Below are 21,848 nucleotides of genomic sequence, written 5' to 3'. Positions count from 1 at the left end.
TTATTTACAGAAATGTGGAGAATATAGAATTTCAAGCAACAGGGGATTGATGGAACGTGGATGACACATCTATATGTTGGAATTTGGTATAGGCATTAATATATTACATTGGTGCAAAAGTTATTGCGGTTTTTTTCCTTTCCTTTCATAATAATATAAGGTTTTATTTTATTTGAGATGGAGTCTTGCACTGTCGCCCAGGCTGGAGCGAAGTGGCGTGATCTCAGCCCACTGTAACCTCTGCCTTCCAGGTTCAAGCGATTCTCCTGCCTCAGCCTCCTGAGTAGCTGGGACTACAGGCGCGCACCACCACACCTGACCAATTTTTGTATTTTTAGTAGAGACAGGGTTTTGCCATGTTGCCCAGGCTGGCCTCGAATTCCTGAACACAGGTGATCCGCCCGCCTCAGCCTCCCAAAGTGCTGGGATTATAGGCGTGAGCCACCATGTCTGGCACTGATATAATGTTTTAGAAGAATATTTAATCACATACAAATGCATGATGGATATAATTTCATATTGATACAAATTAGGTTATCATATGGGTGTCATTTCATATTAATACAAATTAGGTATGATCCAAGTTAATATTTTAACAGTATGTGTTCACCTACAAAAATCACTGTATATGTTGTAATGGACAAATATCTTTTTAATTTCTTGTTTTTTTTTTATATTTTTCTTTGGGGGATGGTAGGCTGGAGCATATATTCACATTATAATTAGCAAACAAAACAATAATATATATTTTATAGTCCTTTAACACTAATAGTGTTTGTGTGAACATCTAAAATGGTTGTTCAATAAACATTAAGGAGTTTCTAATGATATCTCCATGGTAGGAGTCGCTTATCTGGACATAAGCTTGGAGCAAATTTTCTCAGTAGTAGCGCTATTGTCATGTCGGGCTAGGTAGTTTTTTGTGGGTCCCAGAGGGTCCGGGGTGTAGGGGCTGACCTCTGTATAGCAGCATCTTCAGCAGTATCCCTGGTCTCTACTCCACTCTACAGTGTGACAGCAAAAATGCCTTCAGGTAGTGCCAGGTGTTCTTGGGGAGGCAACACGGTCCCCAGTTTACAGTCACTGAATTAAAGGAGCCATTATCTGAAGAAAGGAAATTCTGAATTGTTTCAAAGTGGAATGTGTCTATTTTTTTCGTGAAGTTCTACCTGTTTTCTCATACCTGTGCCTGTTTTGTAGTTAGAGTAAACATCGTTTCAACAGGAAACTAAGTTAAATATCTCTTGTTTCTCATTTTAATTTTTATAGCAATTGCATGAATCATCATCACATTTTTGTTTTTACGTTTACGGCATTAACTGTTTGTGTTGGTTCTGATCATAATGCGGTTGTTCCATGCCTTGTCCAGCTCGTTCTGCTGTGACGGGAAGCTGTGTCAATGACGGCGTGCACATTATCAGAGGTTACAGCGTCGCGTCCACCCCATTTGCTACTGTGTGTGGAGAAGAGGTGGCAGCTCCCCTCACCATCGCCGGGCCGGTTCTGCTTAACTTCTACTCCAATGAGCAAATCACAGACTTCGGATTCAAGTTTTCCTATAGGATAACCTGTGAGTAGCCATAATGACAGAGTTCGGAATTTTCTTCTTTTCTGAGTAATGTATGCAAGGAGTTTTCACTGTGATTCATACAGCACTAACTTGAAGATTCAGAGAATTTAAGGGAAAAAAATTGTCAATGAGGTTCGTGGTTAAAAATATATATATACATTTTCTCTTATAAAGAAGAGGACCTTTTTCAAGAACTTTGGCTAGAACTACTATGAAAATCAAATGAAGAATTGACATTTGTTTTGTAATTTAATTTAAATAAATACTACTGCAATTTTTTTGTTTTTCTTACCTTACACAAAGTTGCCTGTTAGTCCAAATTATCCAGATGCCTGTTTTATTTCCCCAAGTCATTTTGCTAATACAAAAATTAATATTTTATATATTTAGAAGAAATATAAGAGAATGTCTTTACAATCTGATAGGAAAGACTTTTTTAAAACACTATGCACAAAGCACAAGCCCTAATGGAAAAGATTGATATATTCAATTATGCTATAATTTACAACTTCTCTGCATCAAAGGCAAAGAGAAAAGAGGAGCAACAGACTAGACAGAGGCATTTGTTGCTACCCAGAAAATTCTAAGGTTGCACTTCCCAATCTTGAATAATCTTTTCCCCTCCTGCTTGGTTAGTTTGCTGACAATATTTATGCACCATCTAATAGACATCTCAGCTGCAGTCAAACTGGCACACAAATCTTTTAACATCTTTCTTGAGTCTGTTTCTTCTTTGCTCCACCAAACTCATTGCTAAAGGTAGAAAGTTAAAGAGTTTCCCTTGGAATAAATTACTGTTCCCATCCCCAGAGAAGACTAAAAACATGTATTTACTTCTGAAAAGCGCCTCCATAATTTGTTCACATTAGCTGCTATCTGCATCCTGACTCCCACAGTTTGTAAAGTATGATTACATATGGCTGTGTAGCTCTGTTGGCTCAAGCAGAATAGAACCATGCAATTAACATTTCCTCTCCCGTCGACTTGTTGAATAAAGAGAAGGATGGATTTGTTTTTATTCTTTTGGCACAACTGCTGCTTTGGAGAGGTAAACTCCTGCTTTATATTCTTCATCTCTTTAATCTCTCATTTTCCTACAAGGAAGTAGTCAAGATTCAATATAATCTAGTATAAGAGTCCCACTTAAAAAGTGTCGTTGATGTTAAGACTTAAAATGCTGATATGGTGCAAAGATGGGAGTTATTTAGGCTTTGATAAACTTCCAGAGACCGCGTAATTGTGTATAAAGTGAAAAGGAGTGATTGCTACCCTTATCTGACATGTAATTCACTTTTACAGATGGACCTGGGGGTCTGAACACACAAGTACTTACAGGTACATAGAGAAGAGTGCTCCCTTGCAAGGTGGGCTCAGCTGAGGCAAAAACAGTAAAGAAAGAAAGAGCCTGACATGGCAGCCCCAATTTGTTCCTCATTTCTGAGGATGTAAAGTGGAACATGTCCATTGATAGTGTATAGACCATGGAAATACTTCAAGATGCATTAGCCCCATTATAATTTTAGAATCATAAATATACATAGATAGGTCTTTCCACTGCAGTGAGAGTGATCATCAGGAGGTACAATCTGATCCTCATATGTAAACCCAAGCATAAATAGTCATTTTATATTGTGGATAAGAGGGCTTTATTACATTTTTATGTCTGTTATTTTATTGGCTAATGGGTCTAGCTCAAGGCTCTGAGCTGTTAATTGCTGGAATACTGGAGAGGAATGGGCCTGGCCTCCTCCTGCTTGTTGAGGATTGAAGATCAGTGATATTAATACAAACTGGGGCAAGTTTAGTCCTTACCAGTCTCACAACTGACGGCAAATCCACCAGACTGGAGAGCTATGCATTTGAGCCCACAGAAGGAACTAAAATGGAAAGTTCCAAAAATGATTTCCAGTAGTTTACCTTATAATATTCTATCCCTGACAGAAGAGACACAGATCTCTATTATTTCAGATTTCCAGATCACAATCTTTCCTACATCTGTATGCCCAGAACATCATTCTGGCCACCTTTTCCATACTACGTTACTGTTGTCATCCCTCTCTCAACCTGTCAATGAAATACAGGGAGGTGATGGTGAAATGTTCCTTCTCGTCATTTCCACTCTGGCCATTAATTTGACTCAGACTGATTCCTTTCCAAGATGTGCCTTTAAATATTCTTCCCTGTTTCTACGCTCTTGCTGTCTTTCATTTTCCTTCCTAGTGGGAAAATCAGAATTATGTGTAAACACAATGAAGGGAGATATAAGTCACTTCAAGAAAAATAATTATTACCTCTCTTAGGGAAAAATGTACAATAGTATAGAATCTCTTAAAATCATTTTTCCATGCTGGGACTAATCATTGTTCTCTTCATATTCCCTTGTCTTCTGTTGCAGCCTGTGGTGGTGTGTTCAATTTCTCTTCTGGAATCATCACGAGTCCTGCCTATTCATATACAGACTACCCAAATGATATGCGCTGCCTGTATACCATCACCGTTAGTGACGACAAAGTGATCGAGCTCAAGTACGTAAGACAAATTGGCTTTCTTAAGAAAATCCTTTCAGCATTATTTATAGAAGAGTCATTCCTTTATTGATGGAGGGCGCTGATTCTCATCGGCAGTCTGGAGGGAAATCTACACGGAGGAGTGAGGTTCCTAGACGATAGTTCAACCTGGGAAATGACACTCCCCTTCTCCACACAAGCTGGTAGTAACTAAGGGTGAAAAACAAGCACTCACCAGTTAAAACAGTCATTATAGTTTCCCAACAATTGAGAAGGAGCATCATAAAATGGATTGTCAAGGTAAAATATGCCCGTCTTGAAATCAAAGGAGAGAGGAAGGGCAAGAGAAAGCTGTTGCCATGAGTTGGGTATTTATTATACACAAAGAAATTTGATTCACAGTTGCCATCATTGTCTCACTGTATTCTTAAAACAGTCATATGAGGTATATATAGATTCTAGATTGGGAATTGTGTAGATTATTCCCATTTCACTGATGAGGAAACTGAGGCTCAGAAGAATCAAATCACTTTCCAAAAGTAACTCACACGTAAAGAGTCAAAATGTGTATTCATGCCAGGCTTCCTCCAAACACCACGTCCTCAGTGTTTCCCCATACTGTCTCTCAAAGGATACATTTTCTTTTTTCTTTTTTTTTGAGAGAAGGTCTCACTTTGTCACCCAGGCTGAAGTGTAGTGGCACAATCTCGGCTCACTGCAACCTCTGCCTCCCAGGTTCAAGGGATTCTCCTACCTCAGTCTCCCGAGTAGCTGGGATTACAGGCAGGCGCCGCCATGCCCTGCTCAGTTTTGTATTTCTGGTAGTGATGGGGTTTCACCACGTTGGCCAGGCTGGTCTCGAACTCCTGACCTCAGGTGATCCTCCTGCCTCAGCCTCCCAAAGTGCTGAGATTACAGGCATGAGCCACTGCACCCAGCCTCAAAGGATACATTTTCTAACTACTTAATAAATCTATTTTTATACCTGTGTCAGAACACCTCTAAACTGATGCTATGAGAGATGGCTTGCGCCACTGGTCAGTTTTCTCCCCAGTCTTACCTATTCCCAACAAGACTGATGAGGGCGATGCAACCTCCCACTCTCCAGAATTAGAAAGTTCAAGACTGTGTTCACCTGACAGCCTATTTCAGTGATATACCTACCGCATGTGGTAGGAAACTCTGAATGGTAATGTAGTTTATGGTCATGTAGGACTTTCCATATAGAAGCCTGATGGGCTAAGACCACACCTACCTACCTACCTCCCCTCTATTTGTCTGTGATCATTTTCCACCCTAAAAATTCTGTACTCCCTGCAGTTTACTTCCGGAGGCCTCATGCATCAGTTGGCTCTCCAGCTGAAAGACATCTCTCATCAAGCCTGATTTGGTTCCTCTATCAGGCGTTCTATAGGCTGGACCTCGAAGAAAACTGAAGCTCTTACCTGGACTTTTTGTAGGAAAACAGAGTGTCCTTTAAGTTCTGGGGACAAAAGAACAGAAACTGTCAGATGGCCGGGAGCAGGAGGCCTATGAAGTACGCCTGTCCAGGCGTGGAAGTGTAAGGGGGAGCCATTTGCTACTGTCACTCACTATTTGTTTCTCATATGTGTAGGATTATTGCCTGGTTCTGTTCAGGTTGCTTTAACAAAATACCATAAACTGGATGGCTTATAAACAACAAAAGGCTGCAAAAGTCCAAGGTCAAGGCAGATTCGTTGTCTGGTGAGCTCCTGTTTTCTGGCTCATAGAAGGCACGTTCTTGCTGTGTCTTCATTAGCTGGAAGGGCCTCTTATAAAACACTAATCCCATTTGTGAGGGGTCCTCCCCTATGACCTAATCGCCCCCCAAAGGCCCCACCTCCTAATACCATTAGCTTAGGGAACATATGAATTTAGGGGAACACAAACATTCCGACCATGGTATACACACCAACTCATAGAGTTATGTTATATATTCTCCCTATCTATCTATCTATCTATCTATCTATCTATCTATCTATCTATTTATATATATATATATGTATGTTTATAATCTAAATATATTTTTTCAGTTTTCAGCCTGGATCTTGGAGCTCACCATAATCAAATTTACATCTGCATGTTTATTTTATTTTATTTTACTTATTTATTTATTTGAGACAAGCTCTCACTCTGTCACCCAGGCTGGAGTGCAGTGGTGTGATCTCAGCTCACTGCAACCTCCACCTCCTGGGTTCAAGCAATTCTCCCGCCTTAGCCTCCCAAGTAGCTGGGACTACAGGTGTGTGCCACCAGCCTGGGTAATTTTTTTTTGTATATATATCTATGTGTATATATATATATATGTGTGTGTGTGTGTGTATAGATATCTATATATCTATGTGTATAGATATCTATACACATAGATATATATGTGTATAGATATATATATCTGTATGTGTATAGATATATATGTGTATAGATATATATATATCTGTATGTGTGTATAGATATATATATGTGTGTGTGTATATATATATATATATATATATATACATGGAGTTTTGTCCTTTTTGCCAGGGTAGAGATGGAGTTTTGCCATGTTGGCCAGGCTGTTCTTGAATCCCTGACCTCAAGTGATCCACCTGCCTCGGCCTCCCAAAGTGCTGGGATTACAGGTGTGAGCTGCCGCACCCAGCCTACGTCTGCAGGTTTAGAAAATTATTTATTGTGTCCTAAGAGCCTACATTCTATGAAACAGATAAGATTCTAGGTGTGGTAGAAGATGCAGCCATTAATAAAAGGCTCTCAAAAGATTCTGGCTGCATAAGTTTTTCTGTCGATGGGCTTTTTCAGATCTCTTCTGTGCTCTCCTGGGAAAATGATGTAAAATAAAAAGCCAAAGTGATTTAAGTCCTCTTAGAAACTCAGATCTTATCTTTCTTTGTGGATTCTTATTGTGGAAAATAAATGTGTTGTCTGTAGAGAATTAAAATGAATACAGTGTTGTTGGAAATTATCTAGCTATTGTTCTTCCCTGATCTTTTACAATAACATTAAATGTTAAATGTGGTAAAAGAAAATCAATACGTTTTTCATCTTGTCCTTCATCATCAGTCTGAAAACCTTCAACTAACCAAAACCTTTCAGAAAAAAAATTAACAATTTTTTTTCTCAAGGCTGTTTAAAGAAAGCATTTATTATATATTTTATATATAAATATATGTTATTATATATTTTCAAAACTATTCCATATTATGAGTTGTTAGAGCTACTGCCAAAATAAATTGAAAATGCAGTCTGGGCATGGTGTCCCATGCCTGTAATCCCAGCACAGGGAGGCCGAGGCAGGCGGGTCACCTGAGGTCAGGAGTTCAAGACCAGCCTGGCCAACATGGCAAAAACCTCATCTCTACTAAAAATATATATATATAATTTAAAAAGTAGCCAGGCATGGTGGTGGACACCTGTAATCCCAGCTACTCGGGAGGCTGAGGCAAAAGAATCACTTGAACCAGGGAGACAGAGGTTGCAGTGAGCCGAGATCACGCCACTGCACTCCAGCCTGGGCATCACAGTGAGACTCTGTCTCAAAAAAAAAAAAGAAAAAAAGAAAAAGCAGAAGAACCTATAAAAATGAGGACAGGATATCAAATATTATTTTTTTAAACACGTTTTAAAATTAAGCTATAATAAACCCACCATAAAACTCTAAAGTAAATCCATGTAAGAAGCCTTGCTTGTTAAGGAACTCTAGAAATCGTTATTTAAAATGACAAAGTATAAGGCCTAAATTAAACATTGTATAAGACAGAAAAGTTAGGGATGCATCTGTCAGGATAGGTTATGCTCATAGTAACAAACAACTCCACCTCACAGCAGCTTAACTCAACAAGTTTATTTCTTGTTCTAATGAGCATGTTCAGTGTGGCCTGGCATGGAAGCTCTGCTCATCGTGGTCATCCAACAACCCAGGTTGATGGAAGCTTCGTTTTTACATTTGCTTCCATGATCATCACTATAGTGGGAAGGCAATGTGGCAAAGCAAGTAGTTGTTTGTAAAACTTCTTCCGTAAAGTAATATGTGTCCCTTCTGCTTACGTTTCTGTGGTCAAAGCAACTCCTAGCAGCCATGTGAAGCCTCAAAGTGTGCACCTAGGGCAATCCTGCCGGTGCTGGGGAGGCAAAGAGCTGAGACCATGTGCAGAAGTGAGATCTTAAATGTGAATTTCCTGTTCTTCACCTGACCTTAATATAAACTTCATTTTAAAAGAGGAAAATGAGACTGTGAGGAGAATGGAGCTGTGATTCTAAAACCAGCATTTCTTCTATTATATTAACATGCTTCCCGTAAGTTCTACTTCATCTCATAAAATAACAAGGGAAGAGTAAATATGGTATTTTTAATGAGACCTAAAAAACTAAAGTATTGCTGGGATAATAAATATCAGTTCAACTTGTCAAAAGTTGATCTCAGATGGACTTTAATATGCCCTAGACTGTGAGTTCCTTGAAATGTAAGACTGTATCTTCCTCATTTTTACATCCCCAGCTGCTCTCACAGTTTTTGGTATATTGTAATTACTAAAAACAAATTTGGCTAAACTTTTGAACTGATCAGTAAAGTACTGTTTGATTTTTAATATTTCCTGTCAAGTGAGTCTTGAATACTCTACTGGTAGTTTTTTCCTTGTCATTTTTTGCAAGAGCTAAAGCTACAATTTAATTGAAGTCCAAATGGAAACATCAGTATTAACAAGGTACATTTCACAGGTTCAGTGATTTTGATGTGGTTTCCTCCACTTCCTGCTCCCATGACTACCTGGCAATTTATGATGGTGCCAATACCAGTGATCCCCTTCTTGGGAAATTCTGCGGTTCCAAGCGCCCACCAAATGTGAAGAGCAGCAGTAATAGTATGCTCCTGGTGTTCAAGACAGATTCATTTCAGACAGCAAAAGGCTGGAAGATATCTTTCCGGCAGACATTGGGTAAGAATTCTGGAGTTGTAAATCTATTTTTCAGGACTGTTACCTTTCTGCTTTATTTAATTTCCCCCCTCCTCCACCTGACTATGGTTGCTTTTCCTTGAAGCTTAGAAGAATATGCCATGTAAGGGCTTGGTTTTAAAAATTATGGATGACATATTTTAATGTTGTAAAAAAATCACTTAACAAATGTACCCAGCACTTTGGGAAGTTGAGGTGGGTGGATCACCTGAGGTCAGGAGTTCAAGACCAGCCTGGCCAACATGGTGAAACCCTGTCTGTACTAAAAATACAAAATATTAGCCAGGCATGGTGGTGCATGCTTACAAACCCAGCTACTTGGGAGGCTGAGGCAGGAGAATCGCTTGAACCCAGGAGGCAGAGGTTGCAGTGACCCAAGATAGCACCATTGCACTCCAGCCTGGGCAACAAGAGTGAAACTCCATCTCAAAAAAAAAAAAAAAAAAAAAAAAAGCTGGGCGTGGTGGCTCACACCTGTAATCTCAGCACTTTGGGAGGCTGAGGTGGGTGAATAACCTGAGGTCGGGAGTTCAAGGCCAGCCTGACTAACATGGAGAAACCCTGTCTCTACTAAAAATACAAAATTAGTCAGGCATGGTGGCACATGCCTGTAATCCCAGCTACTCGGGAGGCTGAGGCAGGAGAATCACTTGAACCTGGGAGGTGAAGGTTGTGGTGAGCCGAGATTGTGCCCAGCCTGAGCAGCAAGAGCAAACAACTCCATCTAAAAAAAGAAAAAAAAAAAAAGAAATATGGCCAGATGGAAAGAGCTGATTGATGCATGATATCATTGCCTGGTGATGTGGCTTCAGAAAAGCCCTATAACGTTTTGGAACTCAATTTTGATCTACTAAAAAACTGATCAGTTTGAAATATTACAACTGTTTATCTTTTAAGAATGTGACGGGGATAAAGCAGATAATTTCTGGAAAGCACCTTAGCTGTCAGAGTGAAAGACTCTATGTATTAGAAAGTAATATTGAAGTCTGAAATTTTCAAGCCCCCCCGACCCTATTTCCAACGTTGGGGGGTGGCTGAGGGTGGGGTGGGCAGGGATCAACATTCTCAACAGGACCAATGCTACAATGATTTCTTGTTCTTTCCTACCCACTTTGCAGTGACACCTAACCGTCAAATCCTAAAGTACATTTTATAACCTAAATCTGAAATCAAAAGCTACATTCTGATTAAATCCTCAGGCCTCGCAGAGGCCTGGTGTTACTCCATCCATATTGGCCATATTAGTGATTTACAGAATAAATGGATAAATTGTGCCTACTTCAAAATCATATTTTATAATGAGATATAATAATATACCATATAGAACACATTAGATTTTATCTAGATTCAGCTCATTCTCAAAATGCAATCCTGGTTTATATAATTGTTGGGTAAGCTCTACACAGGGAGGTAAATTGAATCACTTTCGTCCTCAGAGAGTTAGGAATACCGGATCACACTCAATATTTAGGTCATCTGTGTTTCTTGCCTGTGGGTTTTTACCTGTTACATTAACATCTGGAAAATGTCTCTCGAACACGCTAAAGGAAGACAGTGGGAGTGGCAGGAGGAAGTTGAAGGGGATGAAAAAGAAGGAAACAGAGAAGAAAGAAGGAGACAGAGAAAGCTGAAGAGGGTCTAGGGCCACAAAGATGGAAAACATGGTCACAACAAATGGAAAAAAAAATCTAACATGTCCAATTCAGACTTCTGCTTCTAGTTATTTTTAAGTTTCCCAGTTTTGGTGTTAAATTTAAACTTTGTGAGGCATTCTAAAATAGCTAAACAATACAAGAATAAACTTAAAAATTCAATGGCATAAAAAATATATGTATGTGTCTCTAGGTACCTCTTGGCGGCCTGATTGAAGTTGTCAGCTCACGTTACTGTTAGAAGTACAAATGTAATAAGGAAGTTGAATTATAACTTGAATAATTAGATAAATCACTGATCAAATAACTCTCAGTTTAGCAATAATGAGGGTATTGCTCGAAAGCAACCAAGGAATGTCATTTTTCTGGTTTCCTAATATCATTTGCTCCCTGTGATGAAGTCTGAGAATGAGATGAGCTGAAACTGTAAACCCATTTAAAGAAAAACCCAACTAAGCTTATTTCCGCCCTTTTTAAGCCCTGTACCTTTTACTGGTGATTAGACTTCCCTTGGGGGATGATACTAAAGACAAGGTTATCTTCAGGTTATTCTTTGTGGGTTTTATGGGGAAAGGTTTTTTGCCGAGCTGAGAATGTGGGAACGGGATAAAGAAACCAACAAATGCTTAGTTCACCAAAACTTTACAAAAGCAAGTACACAGGAGTTAAATACCAAATCAGCAAGAAGAAAGGAAAGGTTCTTAATAAATATATTTCAACACTGGAGTCTTTGCCCCACCGATGACTAGATTGCCACTCCTGGTCTTGAAGAGTGGGGCTGTCCTTGTGAAAATAAAGCCAGATGGTATTGCGGAGACCAAACCAAGTGATAAAATTGAGTTAATGGTAAATTATAGGATAACATTTTGAAAAACACTGAAGGGAACAGGTGCTGGGAAGAAGCACTTATTCTGTGTAATCTAAAACACAAGACGCAACCTAGTTTTGTCACAGGTAACTGGTTATTTTGGGTTAAATTATTTGTACCCATAAATTCCCTGTGATAATCATCATCGTTACTCAGATCAGCCTGGCTTTGATATAGTATTCCCAGGAACACAAAAACAAAGTATATGCAGTCAGCAATAAAAATTTTAAAACATTCTTTTGTTATAAATAAATTGTTAGGAAATATAATAGTGGGACCGTGTTCTTCTCTTCATTCTAATATGTAAAAAGTCTGTTAACATTACGTGGTAGCTGTATATTTTGGTCGCTCACAAGTAAAGACTTGTCACGAAATCCCAGGGCATCGTGAAAATCACTGCCTGTCCCTGAGCCTCTGCCCTGCCAGATGTAGCATGAGCTGCTTGAGGTATATTACTTTATCTAATCCTCAGAGGTACCAGATGAGACAGGAATTATCCCATTTTACAAAGGAAGAAAGAAGAATTTAAGAGATTAAGTAATTTGTCTGTGGTCCAAAGGGTTTGTAAGAGGTAAAGCCAAGCTTTGAACTAGGTTTGACTGTCCCCCAAACTCATGATTTTCTTAGTAAGCCTTCATTGCCTCTGTGGCAATTGATAAAAATACCCAGGGATGTGATGTGATGTGTGTGTGTGTGTGTGTGTGTGTGTGTGTGTGTGTGTGTGATGGAGTCTCGCTCTGTCGCCAGGCTGGAGTGCAGTGGCGCGATCTCGGCTCACTGCAACCTCCTCCTCCCAGGTTCAAGCAATTCTCCTGTCTTAGCTCCCTGAGTAGCTGGGATTACAGGCGCATGCAACCACGCCTGGCTAATTTTTGTATTTTTAGTAGAGACGGGCTTTCACCATGTTGGTCAGGCAGGTCTCGAACTCCTGACCTCATGATCCACCCGCCTCAGCCTCCCAAAGTGCTGGGATTACAGGCGTGAGCCACTGCGCCCAGCCCCCAGCGATGCTTTTTAACAGAAGTGTATGCAAAAGGGCACTGGAAGCACGAAAGAAGGGATCTATGGTACTTGGATGTTCTGTGGAAGAAAGGACACAGGATTGTTAGAGGATGCACCTCAGAGAATGTGAGTCCTGAATTATGGTGCAGTGGGTAAGAGGGTAAACGTGGAGCATCACATCCCAGATTCAAACTCAGTTTGTACATCTCAATGAGGTTGATCTTGGACAATTTACTTATCCACTCTGTGTCTTGATTTTTTTTAACTGTAAAAACAGTACACTAATAATAATGACCTTATAGAGTTCAGTGATTAAATTAGAAAATTCTTGTCACTCATTTCACATGCAAGAATTTTTAGCTATAAATAGTATTATTTTGGAAGGATAAGAAGGCATTCATTGGCCAGGCATGCTGGCTCACGCCTGTAATCCCAGCGCTTGGAAGGCTGAGGCGGGCTGATCACCTGAGGTCAGGAGTTAGAGACCAGCCTGGCCAACATGGTGAAACCCCATCTCTACCAAAGAATACAAAAATTAGCTGGGCTTGGTGGCACGCACCTGTAGTCCCAGCTACTCGGGCAGCTGAAGCAGGAGAATCGCTTGAACCTGGGAGGCGGAGGTTGCAGTGCGTCGAGATCACGCCACTGCACTCCAGCCTGGGTGACAGAGTGAAACTCTATCTCAAAAAAAAGGCATTCATTGGGAAAATGGACAATCTTTGGAGAAATAAAACACATGCACAAAGTTACAGGTGCATCCCATTTCAATGGATGCTGGCTAACCTGAACATTGGTAATGCTTTGGGGCATAAGGCAGAGAACAATAGGTGCTGAGAGAGGAGAGATATGCAAAGGCCAGACATAGAGGGCTCTGTATCATGTGCAAAGAGGAGCCAGTAATTGTTTTGAGCTGGAGAGTGCTATCATCTAGTCAGATTTATTTTAGAAAGCACATCCCAGCACCTGTGGGGATGATGTTTTCGAGCAGCATTCCAGGGAAAAAGTTAGAAAAGTATTGCAATAGTTTAGGCGTGCAATAGTTTAGGCATGGGATGATGATAAGGCATGAAAATAAAGAAAGAGACTGAAAGGAGAAATCCTCAAGATATTGAATCAATAACATAGTGTTCCATTTGAGAGAAGCGGCTTGGGAAAAAGAAATAATAATGCTCCTAAGGTTTCTGGACAATATCTTGTGACACCACTATTCAAATAGAAAATTACTAGGAGAGGACAGTGCTTTGCAGAATAAAATAATAAAAATTTTGGGTTTTGTCTGGAGAATTTGGTGCCTTTAGAATATCCAGCTAGTGTTCAGTAGGTAGTCAGATAAGAGAGTTAGAAGTTCAGTAGAAACATCTTGGCTAGAGTTTTGCTCTTTTTTATTTTGAAGCCATATAATGTGGCACATGTACATTTATAATTATTATATCTTTCTGGTGGATTGACTCATATCATTATGTAACAACGTTTTTAAATGCTTTTTGCCTTAATTTCTACTTGTTCTGATTTAGTATAACTTCCATAGCTTTCTTTTGGTTCATATTTGCATGATATATTTTTAAACCCTTTTATTTTCAACTTGTCTCTATCCTGAAGAATATATTTGGCTTTTGTTTGGCTATGCCTTTCTATTGAATAATATAATGCATTTATATCTGATAAAATTACTAACAATATTAGTTTTAAATAGACCTTTGTACTATTTGCGTTTTGTTTGTCCCACTTCTTTTTATTGTCCTTTGATTATCTTTTCTTTTTAAAATTAATCACTTTTTTATTACTCCCCTTTTAAAATTATTATTTATACATCCTGTTACTCTTGTTTCAGTAGTTACCTTAGAGATTACAGTATTCAACCTTAATATGTTAGAATCTAATTTTAAATTGATACTTTTTCATGTTACAATTAATAATTAATCCAAGGACCTTGGAACATTTTAAACCCACTTACCCACTTCCTGTCTTTTGTGCTATATATGCCAAGTATTTTAATTCCACATACATAATAGGTACACAAAACATTTTTATTGTTTTACACAATTATTAATAATGTAAAATTACCATTACTATTTTTTTTCTTTTCTTCCTGAAATTCTATGCTTCCATATGGGATTAATGTATTTCTTTTGGAAGACCTCTCTTTTATGTTTATTTTATTGGAGATCTTCTGGTAAAAAGTGTTCTTTGTTTTTGTTTTTCGAAAATGACTTGATTTTCTTAAATTTTGTGGGATTCTTTCTCTGAGTATAGAGTTCTAGTTTGGCATTTATTTTCATTCAGGACTTTACAATGCTATTCCATCATGCTCTGGCTTGTATTATTTTGATTAGGAAGTCATGGCATTGTATAACTGGGGACCCCCCTCCCTCCCCTGGTCATGTCATTGTGCAGTACTCTTATTGTTGCTGTTGTTGTTATTTAATTTTATTTTAGCCATTCTGGCAGGTGTGTATTAATATCTCATGTGGTTTTAATTTGCATTTTCCTAATGGTGAACAATTTTCATGTGCTTTTTTTGTCATCTGTATATCTATTCTCTGGTGAAATATCTGTTTATATCTTTTACCCATTTTCTAATTGAATTGTTTATTTTTCTACTGTTGGGTTTTGAGAGCTTTTTATCTATTCTCAATCAATGATCCTTTGTCAGTATGTGGTTTGCAAATGTTATTTCCCAGTCTATATCTTGCCTTTTAATTTTCTTGCCTTATATTGGCCTTTCACTGAACAAAAGTTTTTAATGTTGAAGTTCAATTTATCGACTTTTTCTTTTAGAGATCATGTTTTTGGTACCAAGTCTAAGAATCCTTTGCCTGCCCCAAGGTCCCAGAGATTATTCTGCTGTTTTCTTTTAAAAGTTTTATGATTTTACATTTTTCATTTGTGTCTGTGATCCATTTTGAGCTCATTTTGGTTTAGATATGAGATTTAGGTGGAAGTCAGTTTTTTGCCTCTGGATGTCCAATTGCTCTAGCACCATTGGTTGAAAAGGCTGTCCTTCCTTCATTGAATTGCATTGGCACATTTGAAAAAAATCACTTGGGCCTATTTGTATGGGTCCGTTTGTGGGTTCTGTATTCTATTCCATTGATTATGTGTCTAACTCCTCACCAATATCACACTGTCTTGATTACTATAGCTACATGGTAAGCCTTAATATCGGGTGGAGTGATTCTTCCCACTTCATTTTTCTTTGTGAAGTTGTTTTAGCTATTTGAAGGCTTGTGCCTTTCCATATAAATTTTAAGATAAAGGCTGGGTGCAGTGTCTCATGCCTGTAATCCCGGAGCTTTGGGAGACCAAAGTGGGAGGATCCCTTGAGGCCAGGAGTTCAAGACCAGCCCAGCCAATAGAGCAAGACCCTGTCATCACCAAACATAACAAAATTAGCCAGGCATGGTGGCATTTGCCTGTGGTCCTAGCTAACTGGGAGGCTGAGACAGAAGGATCCCTTGAGCCCAGGAGTTCAAAGTTGCAGTGAGCTGTGATCACACCACTGCACTCCAGTCTGGGTGACAGAGCAAGCCTCTATCCTAAAAAAATGTAAATAAATAAAAATAAAAATAAGTTAAGCTTTTTGATGTTTGCAGAAAAACCTTGCTGAGATTTTTAAAGGAATTGCATTAAATCTATCCATCGATTTGGGGAAAACTGATGTCTTTACTATGTTGAGTTTTCCAATCCGTGAATATATATGTATCTAGACTTATTTAGACCTTATTTTATTTATTTCATTATTTTGTCATTTTCATCACTTAAGCCTGTATATGCTTCATTAAGTATATACCTAAATATTTCATTTTTTGGAATGATTATAAATGGTATTGTTTTTTAATTTTGGTCTCCACATGTTCATGGTTAGTATATTAAAATTTGATTGATTTTTGTGTATTGTTCCTTTATCCTGAGTTCTTGCTGAACTCACATATTAGTTCTAAGAATGTTTTTCTATATTACTTGGGATTTTCTGCAGCTTATAGTTACTTGCAAAAGTGGAAATTTTATTTCTCCCTTTCCAGTCTCTCTATATATTTTTTCTTGCTTTATTCTGGCAAGAATTCTAATACTATGCTGAGTTAGAGGGGTGTGAAATCAATATCGTAGCCTTGTTCCTGATCTTAGGGAGAAAGCATTTAGTATTTCACCATTAATTATGCTGTTAGGAGTAGGTTTTTGCAGATGGTTTTTATCAAGTCAAGAAATTTCTCCTCTATTCCTAGTTTGCCAAGAGTTTTTATCATGAACGTGTGTTGGATTTTGTCAAATCCTTTTTCAGCATCAACTGACATGATCATGTCATTTTGCTTAGTAAATTATTTTTTTAATTTCCAAGTTGGAAAGAATGATTCTCATAAAATGCCCTGGGGCTAATGATGTATACATAGAGCATTTTCAGTGATATCTAAATAATGCAAGATAAATTGCAAGATAAATTAAAAGATAATGATAAAATTTTCCTTCTCCTAAGTTCTTTATACAAGTATTGCTCTTTTTCTATTAACTATAGCTACTGATTAGCTTGCTGAAATTACCTTTCTTTTAGTACATTACCATTCTTTTAGTTTTATGATTCCTAAATATTACCAGACTAATACACATTTTAATTTAGATTAAGCTGGGTTTCAAATTAGGATAACTAAAGTGAGTCGAATTGAGTGAAGCTACTAAAAACAAACAAAACAATAAAAAACCTCATTACAAAAACTACTAATATTTTTTCTTGTATAACATAAATATTATACCTAAAGTATTGTACACATCGGAGGTTAGGGAGTAAAATAATAAACACTGTTTACGTTTAGAGAAAAAGACAAAACAGGTTCATCTGAAACCTAGTTGAATGTTTTTATGTGAATACACTGCTTTGGGGCAATTGTGTATCTGCAGCTTTATAAATCACAGTAAGGCTGATTCCAAAAAAGGATAATGAAATGCATTTCTAGCCCTGCATCCCTGGGTGGTAGAAAGGAAGCTGTCTAGGTGTGCTCGCATTTCCCTAAGGCACCAGCTTTAAATGGCTTTGTATTCTGCTTCCTGTAGTTTCCTGTAAAGCTTCCTTCAGCTGCAGCCCAAAGCCACAGATGGCTTGCTGGAAACATGAGAGCGCCAGAAGTCAAGCCAGTCTGTATCTGCTGGTACAGCACACTGTGCACCTTCTCAGTAGTGATCAGCCAGAGACAGGGAGAGATACTATCCAGACAACCTCAAGAAAATGTCAGCCATATAGAATATGAGCCACGAAAATGTCAATTCTCCAAATAACGATTTACAAATGTATCCAACTCCACTGAAGCCTTCGAGATGTTTTATCCGAGAGAATGTAACTATTTTTTCCCTTATCAGATTGATCTTGGCTTAAACTTCACTCTGAGGTTTAGTCACTGGAAGGTAATAATTCAGGATTCAGTTACTGACTTTTAATTAAGTAGATTTAGACCTGGATCTCACTTCTTATTATGGGGTTTGTATTTCCAATATTTCTTTAGCCAAAACATGTATTTTCTCTGAAGAAATGGCTCTTTTGTGTGAGAGAGATATTTCCAATTCAGGGAAGAAAGTTAGAGTGCCGTTTGTTCTTGGACACAGGGTGTGTCATCAGAGAGTGACTAACACACCTGATTGATGAGGCAGGTGCTGATGGATGAGAGCTGTCTGGGTGGCCCAAAAATGTGTAGTAATGAGGAAATGATGGATTGGTGATGCTAAACATATCAAGGTTAAGATGGCTTATACATTAAAAAAACACAATTTCAAAATATCAGTATGGTAAATTGACTTTCTGATGCATGGGACTCTATTTCATAGTCACAGAGGTCGCCCTTGCTTATATTCCTCCACCATTGAAACACAGAAAGAGCAATGTGGCAATAGCTCCTTTTGAGAAAGAACCCTTCTTTTGTTAATATTGATCATTACATTTTCTGAAAGGCATATACACTTACATTTCATTTTGCATGGAGCAGTTTTGCTATATTTCAGCACTAAAGTGGGGGAATTAGAGCAACTGCTATTCCCTGCACTACACAAATACCTGTTCACTCATGTAATATGATGTTCACTTCAAATATTTGACTATTTTGACCAGGATTATCTGATGATATTTTTTCTCCATGTTCTTTATTCTGTGTGTATATTTTATGAATTGAACAATGAGCTCTATTACAGTTTGATAGCTCAAACAAGCTGTTAATATTAGTGTGTGTATTAGTCTGCTATTTCCATGACAGTGCTACATAACAAACCATCCAAAATTCAGTGTCTTATAATGAAAGCATTTGTTTTTAATCACTTATGGGTCCATGGACTAGCTTGCCTGCCTCCGTTCCAAGCTGTGGGTTGGCTGCAGTTGGCTGTAAAGTTGAGTCTGGGTTCAAGTCTGTTCCACATGAATCCACTTTTTATTTGAACCAGCAGTTACTCAGCGCATGATATCTTAGTGGATCACAGGAGCACAAAGTCCTAGACAACAATAAAAACAAGAAGAAAACATAAGCACGTTTAAGGCCTCTGGCTGCTTCATGACCGCTAATACTCATTCTAAAGCAAGTCGTAGGGCCAAGCCTAACATCAAGTGCACAGAAAAATATACTCTCCATTTTAGTGCAGTGTAAAGAGAGAGACTGAAGAATTAAAAATCAGCCAGTTAAGATGGGCATGGTGGCATGCACCTGTAAGCCTAGCTATTCAAGAGGCTGAGGTGGAAGGATTTGCTTGACCCCAAGAATATGAGACCAGCCTGGGCATCATAGCAAGTCCTCATCTAGAAGGAAGGAAGGAAGGAAGGAAGGAAGGAAGGAAGGAAGAAAGGAAGGAAAGAAAGAAAGGGGAGGGGAGGGGAAGAGAGATAGAGGGAAAGAAGAGAGAAAGAGAGAGAGAGAAAAAAGGAAAGGAAAGGAAGAAGAAAGAAAGAAGAAGGAGTGAGGGAGGAAGAGAGGAAGGGAGAGAGGGAGGAAAGAAGGAATGAAGGAAGGAAAGAAGGAAGGAAGGAAGAATGGATCAGCCAATTTACCACTCAATCCATGGCAAACACATCAGTGATTTAAGGATGTTTGTTCTGGGGTTCCCTGGAATGTTGGTGCGCTGCCTTATGCCATTAGTCATGGCAGTAGTACTACATAATAAGTGTGTGTAATGGCATTCACTGTGCCCAAGTACAATTGCCATCTTGCCCTTATGAACTTATTAGTAACAATTAATAAACAAGTAGTGATAAGTATAGCTTGAATGTTTAAAAATAACACTGAGTTTTTGAAGCTGATGTATTAGTAGAATAATGCCCAGCAGCAGCGTTTTCCTGTCTACCTACCTCCAACTCTTCAGTGCTCCTACCTGCAGCCCTCGCCACAGCAATGTCCTTTCACTTGGTCTCATCTCCTTCAGTCCCGTTCCCTTACATGTAAAATGCTGGTTCTGGATCAATTTTTAGATAAGACTTGATTAGCAAGTACATCCTGATTCTACCACTTCTTTGATTAAAAATCTTTCAAATGGATCCGGTTAGCCACAGAACACAGTCTGACAGCCAAACTCTGTATAATCCAGCACTGGAGGCCCTCTGTGGAAGACCCCATCCTGTTTTCACAATCCTAGTTCTCATTATTCTCCTTCATGTGCCCTATTCTTTTCTCAGAGTTATGCTTGCCCATGCATATAATGTAAATTCTTGCCCATTTAGGCTTGGATCAAGAGATTCTTTCAGGCTGGAATTGCCAATGCCAATTCCATTTCTACATGGTTTTATTCTATTTATGCTTCAAGACCCAGATCCAAATCACCTCCTCCTTGGAACAGTTGAGATCCTCATAGCCCAAAGTAATCTTCATCTTTTTGCAAAACTGTAAGACTTTTCTGCCTCTTTTACTGAACCTATCATTTTCTAAATTGCGTCATCATTATTTATCTATGTCTTACTACTAATGGAATATCATTTATCTTTTTGTACTTAAATACTCAATATACTTTCTTGAATATTAAAACAATATGTAATAAATACATTTATCAATCCATTCATACCCTCAGTCATCGTTCTTCTGTACTATGCATGCCAATAAGCTTAAGTGGTTTCCTTAAGTAACAGTCAGTTCACACTGGACTCAAAGCTGCTCAAACTCCACAAACTCCAACCCTCTCTTTAGTTTGCAGGCCCATTTCAGATGAGCGGAATCATTAGCAACATGTGGTGAAGCACTGCGTATTGCTTACGTTTCAGAATAATTTTGTCCTAGATGCCCTCTGTGAATATATCAGGGACTGGGCCTTTGGAAGCATTTCAACTTTGGGAAATGACTGACTGTGCAAATACTCTATAGTTTCGCCTGACTTAGAAGCTATGGACAGGCCAAGCCTGACCTACTAAGTAATGTACCTGTAACAAAAATCACCCTGCACGTTTGCTATCCATTGGATTTACAGACAGAGTTCAGGAGAGCCACCATTGTTCATGTTTACTGCCAAGGTCCAAGTACAAAATCTTAGCACCCCCTAATGTTGAAAGCAGTCTTTTCACCATGAGCAGAAAATGGAATGAGAAAAATAGACTGAAGGCCAATCCCAGTGAAGTCTAACTTTGGAACTAGCCATGACCTACCTGTATTTGTGTAGAATGCAAGCTTTACAGACATTAGTTTCAGCACCAGTTTAATCCCTGTTCCTACTAGGGCTATTTTGAGCTTATTTCATCCTTACCATTTCTTTCAAAATTGTCAATAAATTGTTCATCCCTTTATGCTCTTCTTAAATCATTTCTGAGCTATCTGCTTAGGCCATGGAGTAGACAAAACTAAATCTTATGTTCTGAGGATTGTTTTTTTGTATTCTTTTATGGTAGACCGTTTAATCATCTTGAGATTATTCTTTATCTCTCCTTTGTATTTTTATTCTGAATTATAAAATTTTTATCTCAAAGAAGGCCTTTTTCTTCTATAAAGATTTTTTCCTTTAGCTTCTCATGTTTTGGAAAAGAAAAAGTTAAATATAGAGTGTGGCTGAAAATAAACTGGACTGCAGTGTTAAATGCCTCTCAGCCTCTTTCTATCACACTATGTAAATAAAAGATTTGTTGGCAGCAATTTTCTTGGTTTGTTGGGTAAATTCTTCGTAAATTCAGTTTTCAGTCTGACAGTGTTCATAAAAGCGGAATATAAAAGTAAAACATATGCACATTTTCCACCAGTTTTATTATGCAAAATACTTGATTTTGTATAAAACTGGATTTTTCAAGGCTAGGAAAATCTTCAATAAATCACATCAGCAATCCCAAAAGCGTATGTAGAACCC

General features: G+C 38.4%; 1 protein-coding gene across 1 annotated transcript in view; it reads left to right on the top strand.

Moving 5' to 3' along the window:
- CUBN (cubilin) overlaps window positions 1-21,848 on the top strand; it is a 308,721-nt gene that overhangs the window by 254,837 nt on the left and 32,036 nt on the right. Inside the window, exons 57-59 of the mRNA XM_032164125.2 lie at window positions 1,370-1,570; window positions 3,966-4,095; window positions 8,812-9,029. Of these exons, the coding sequence (XP_032020016.1) occupies window positions 1,370-1,570; window positions 3,966-4,095; window positions 8,812-9,029 (549 nt within the window). The remainder of the gene's footprint in view (window positions 1-1,369; window positions 1,571-3,965; window positions 4,096-8,811; window positions 9,030-21,848) is intronic.

Source organism: Hylobates moloch, unplaced genomic scaffold (assembly GCF_009828535.3).
Source record: "Hylobates moloch isolate HMO894 unplaced genomic scaffold, HMol_V3 SCAFFOLD_2, whole genome shotgun sequence".
NCBI lineage: Eukaryota > Metazoa > Chordata > Mammalia > Primates > Hylobatidae > Hylobates > Hylobates moloch.
This window is presented reverse-complemented; position numbering and strand designations above follow the sequence as displayed.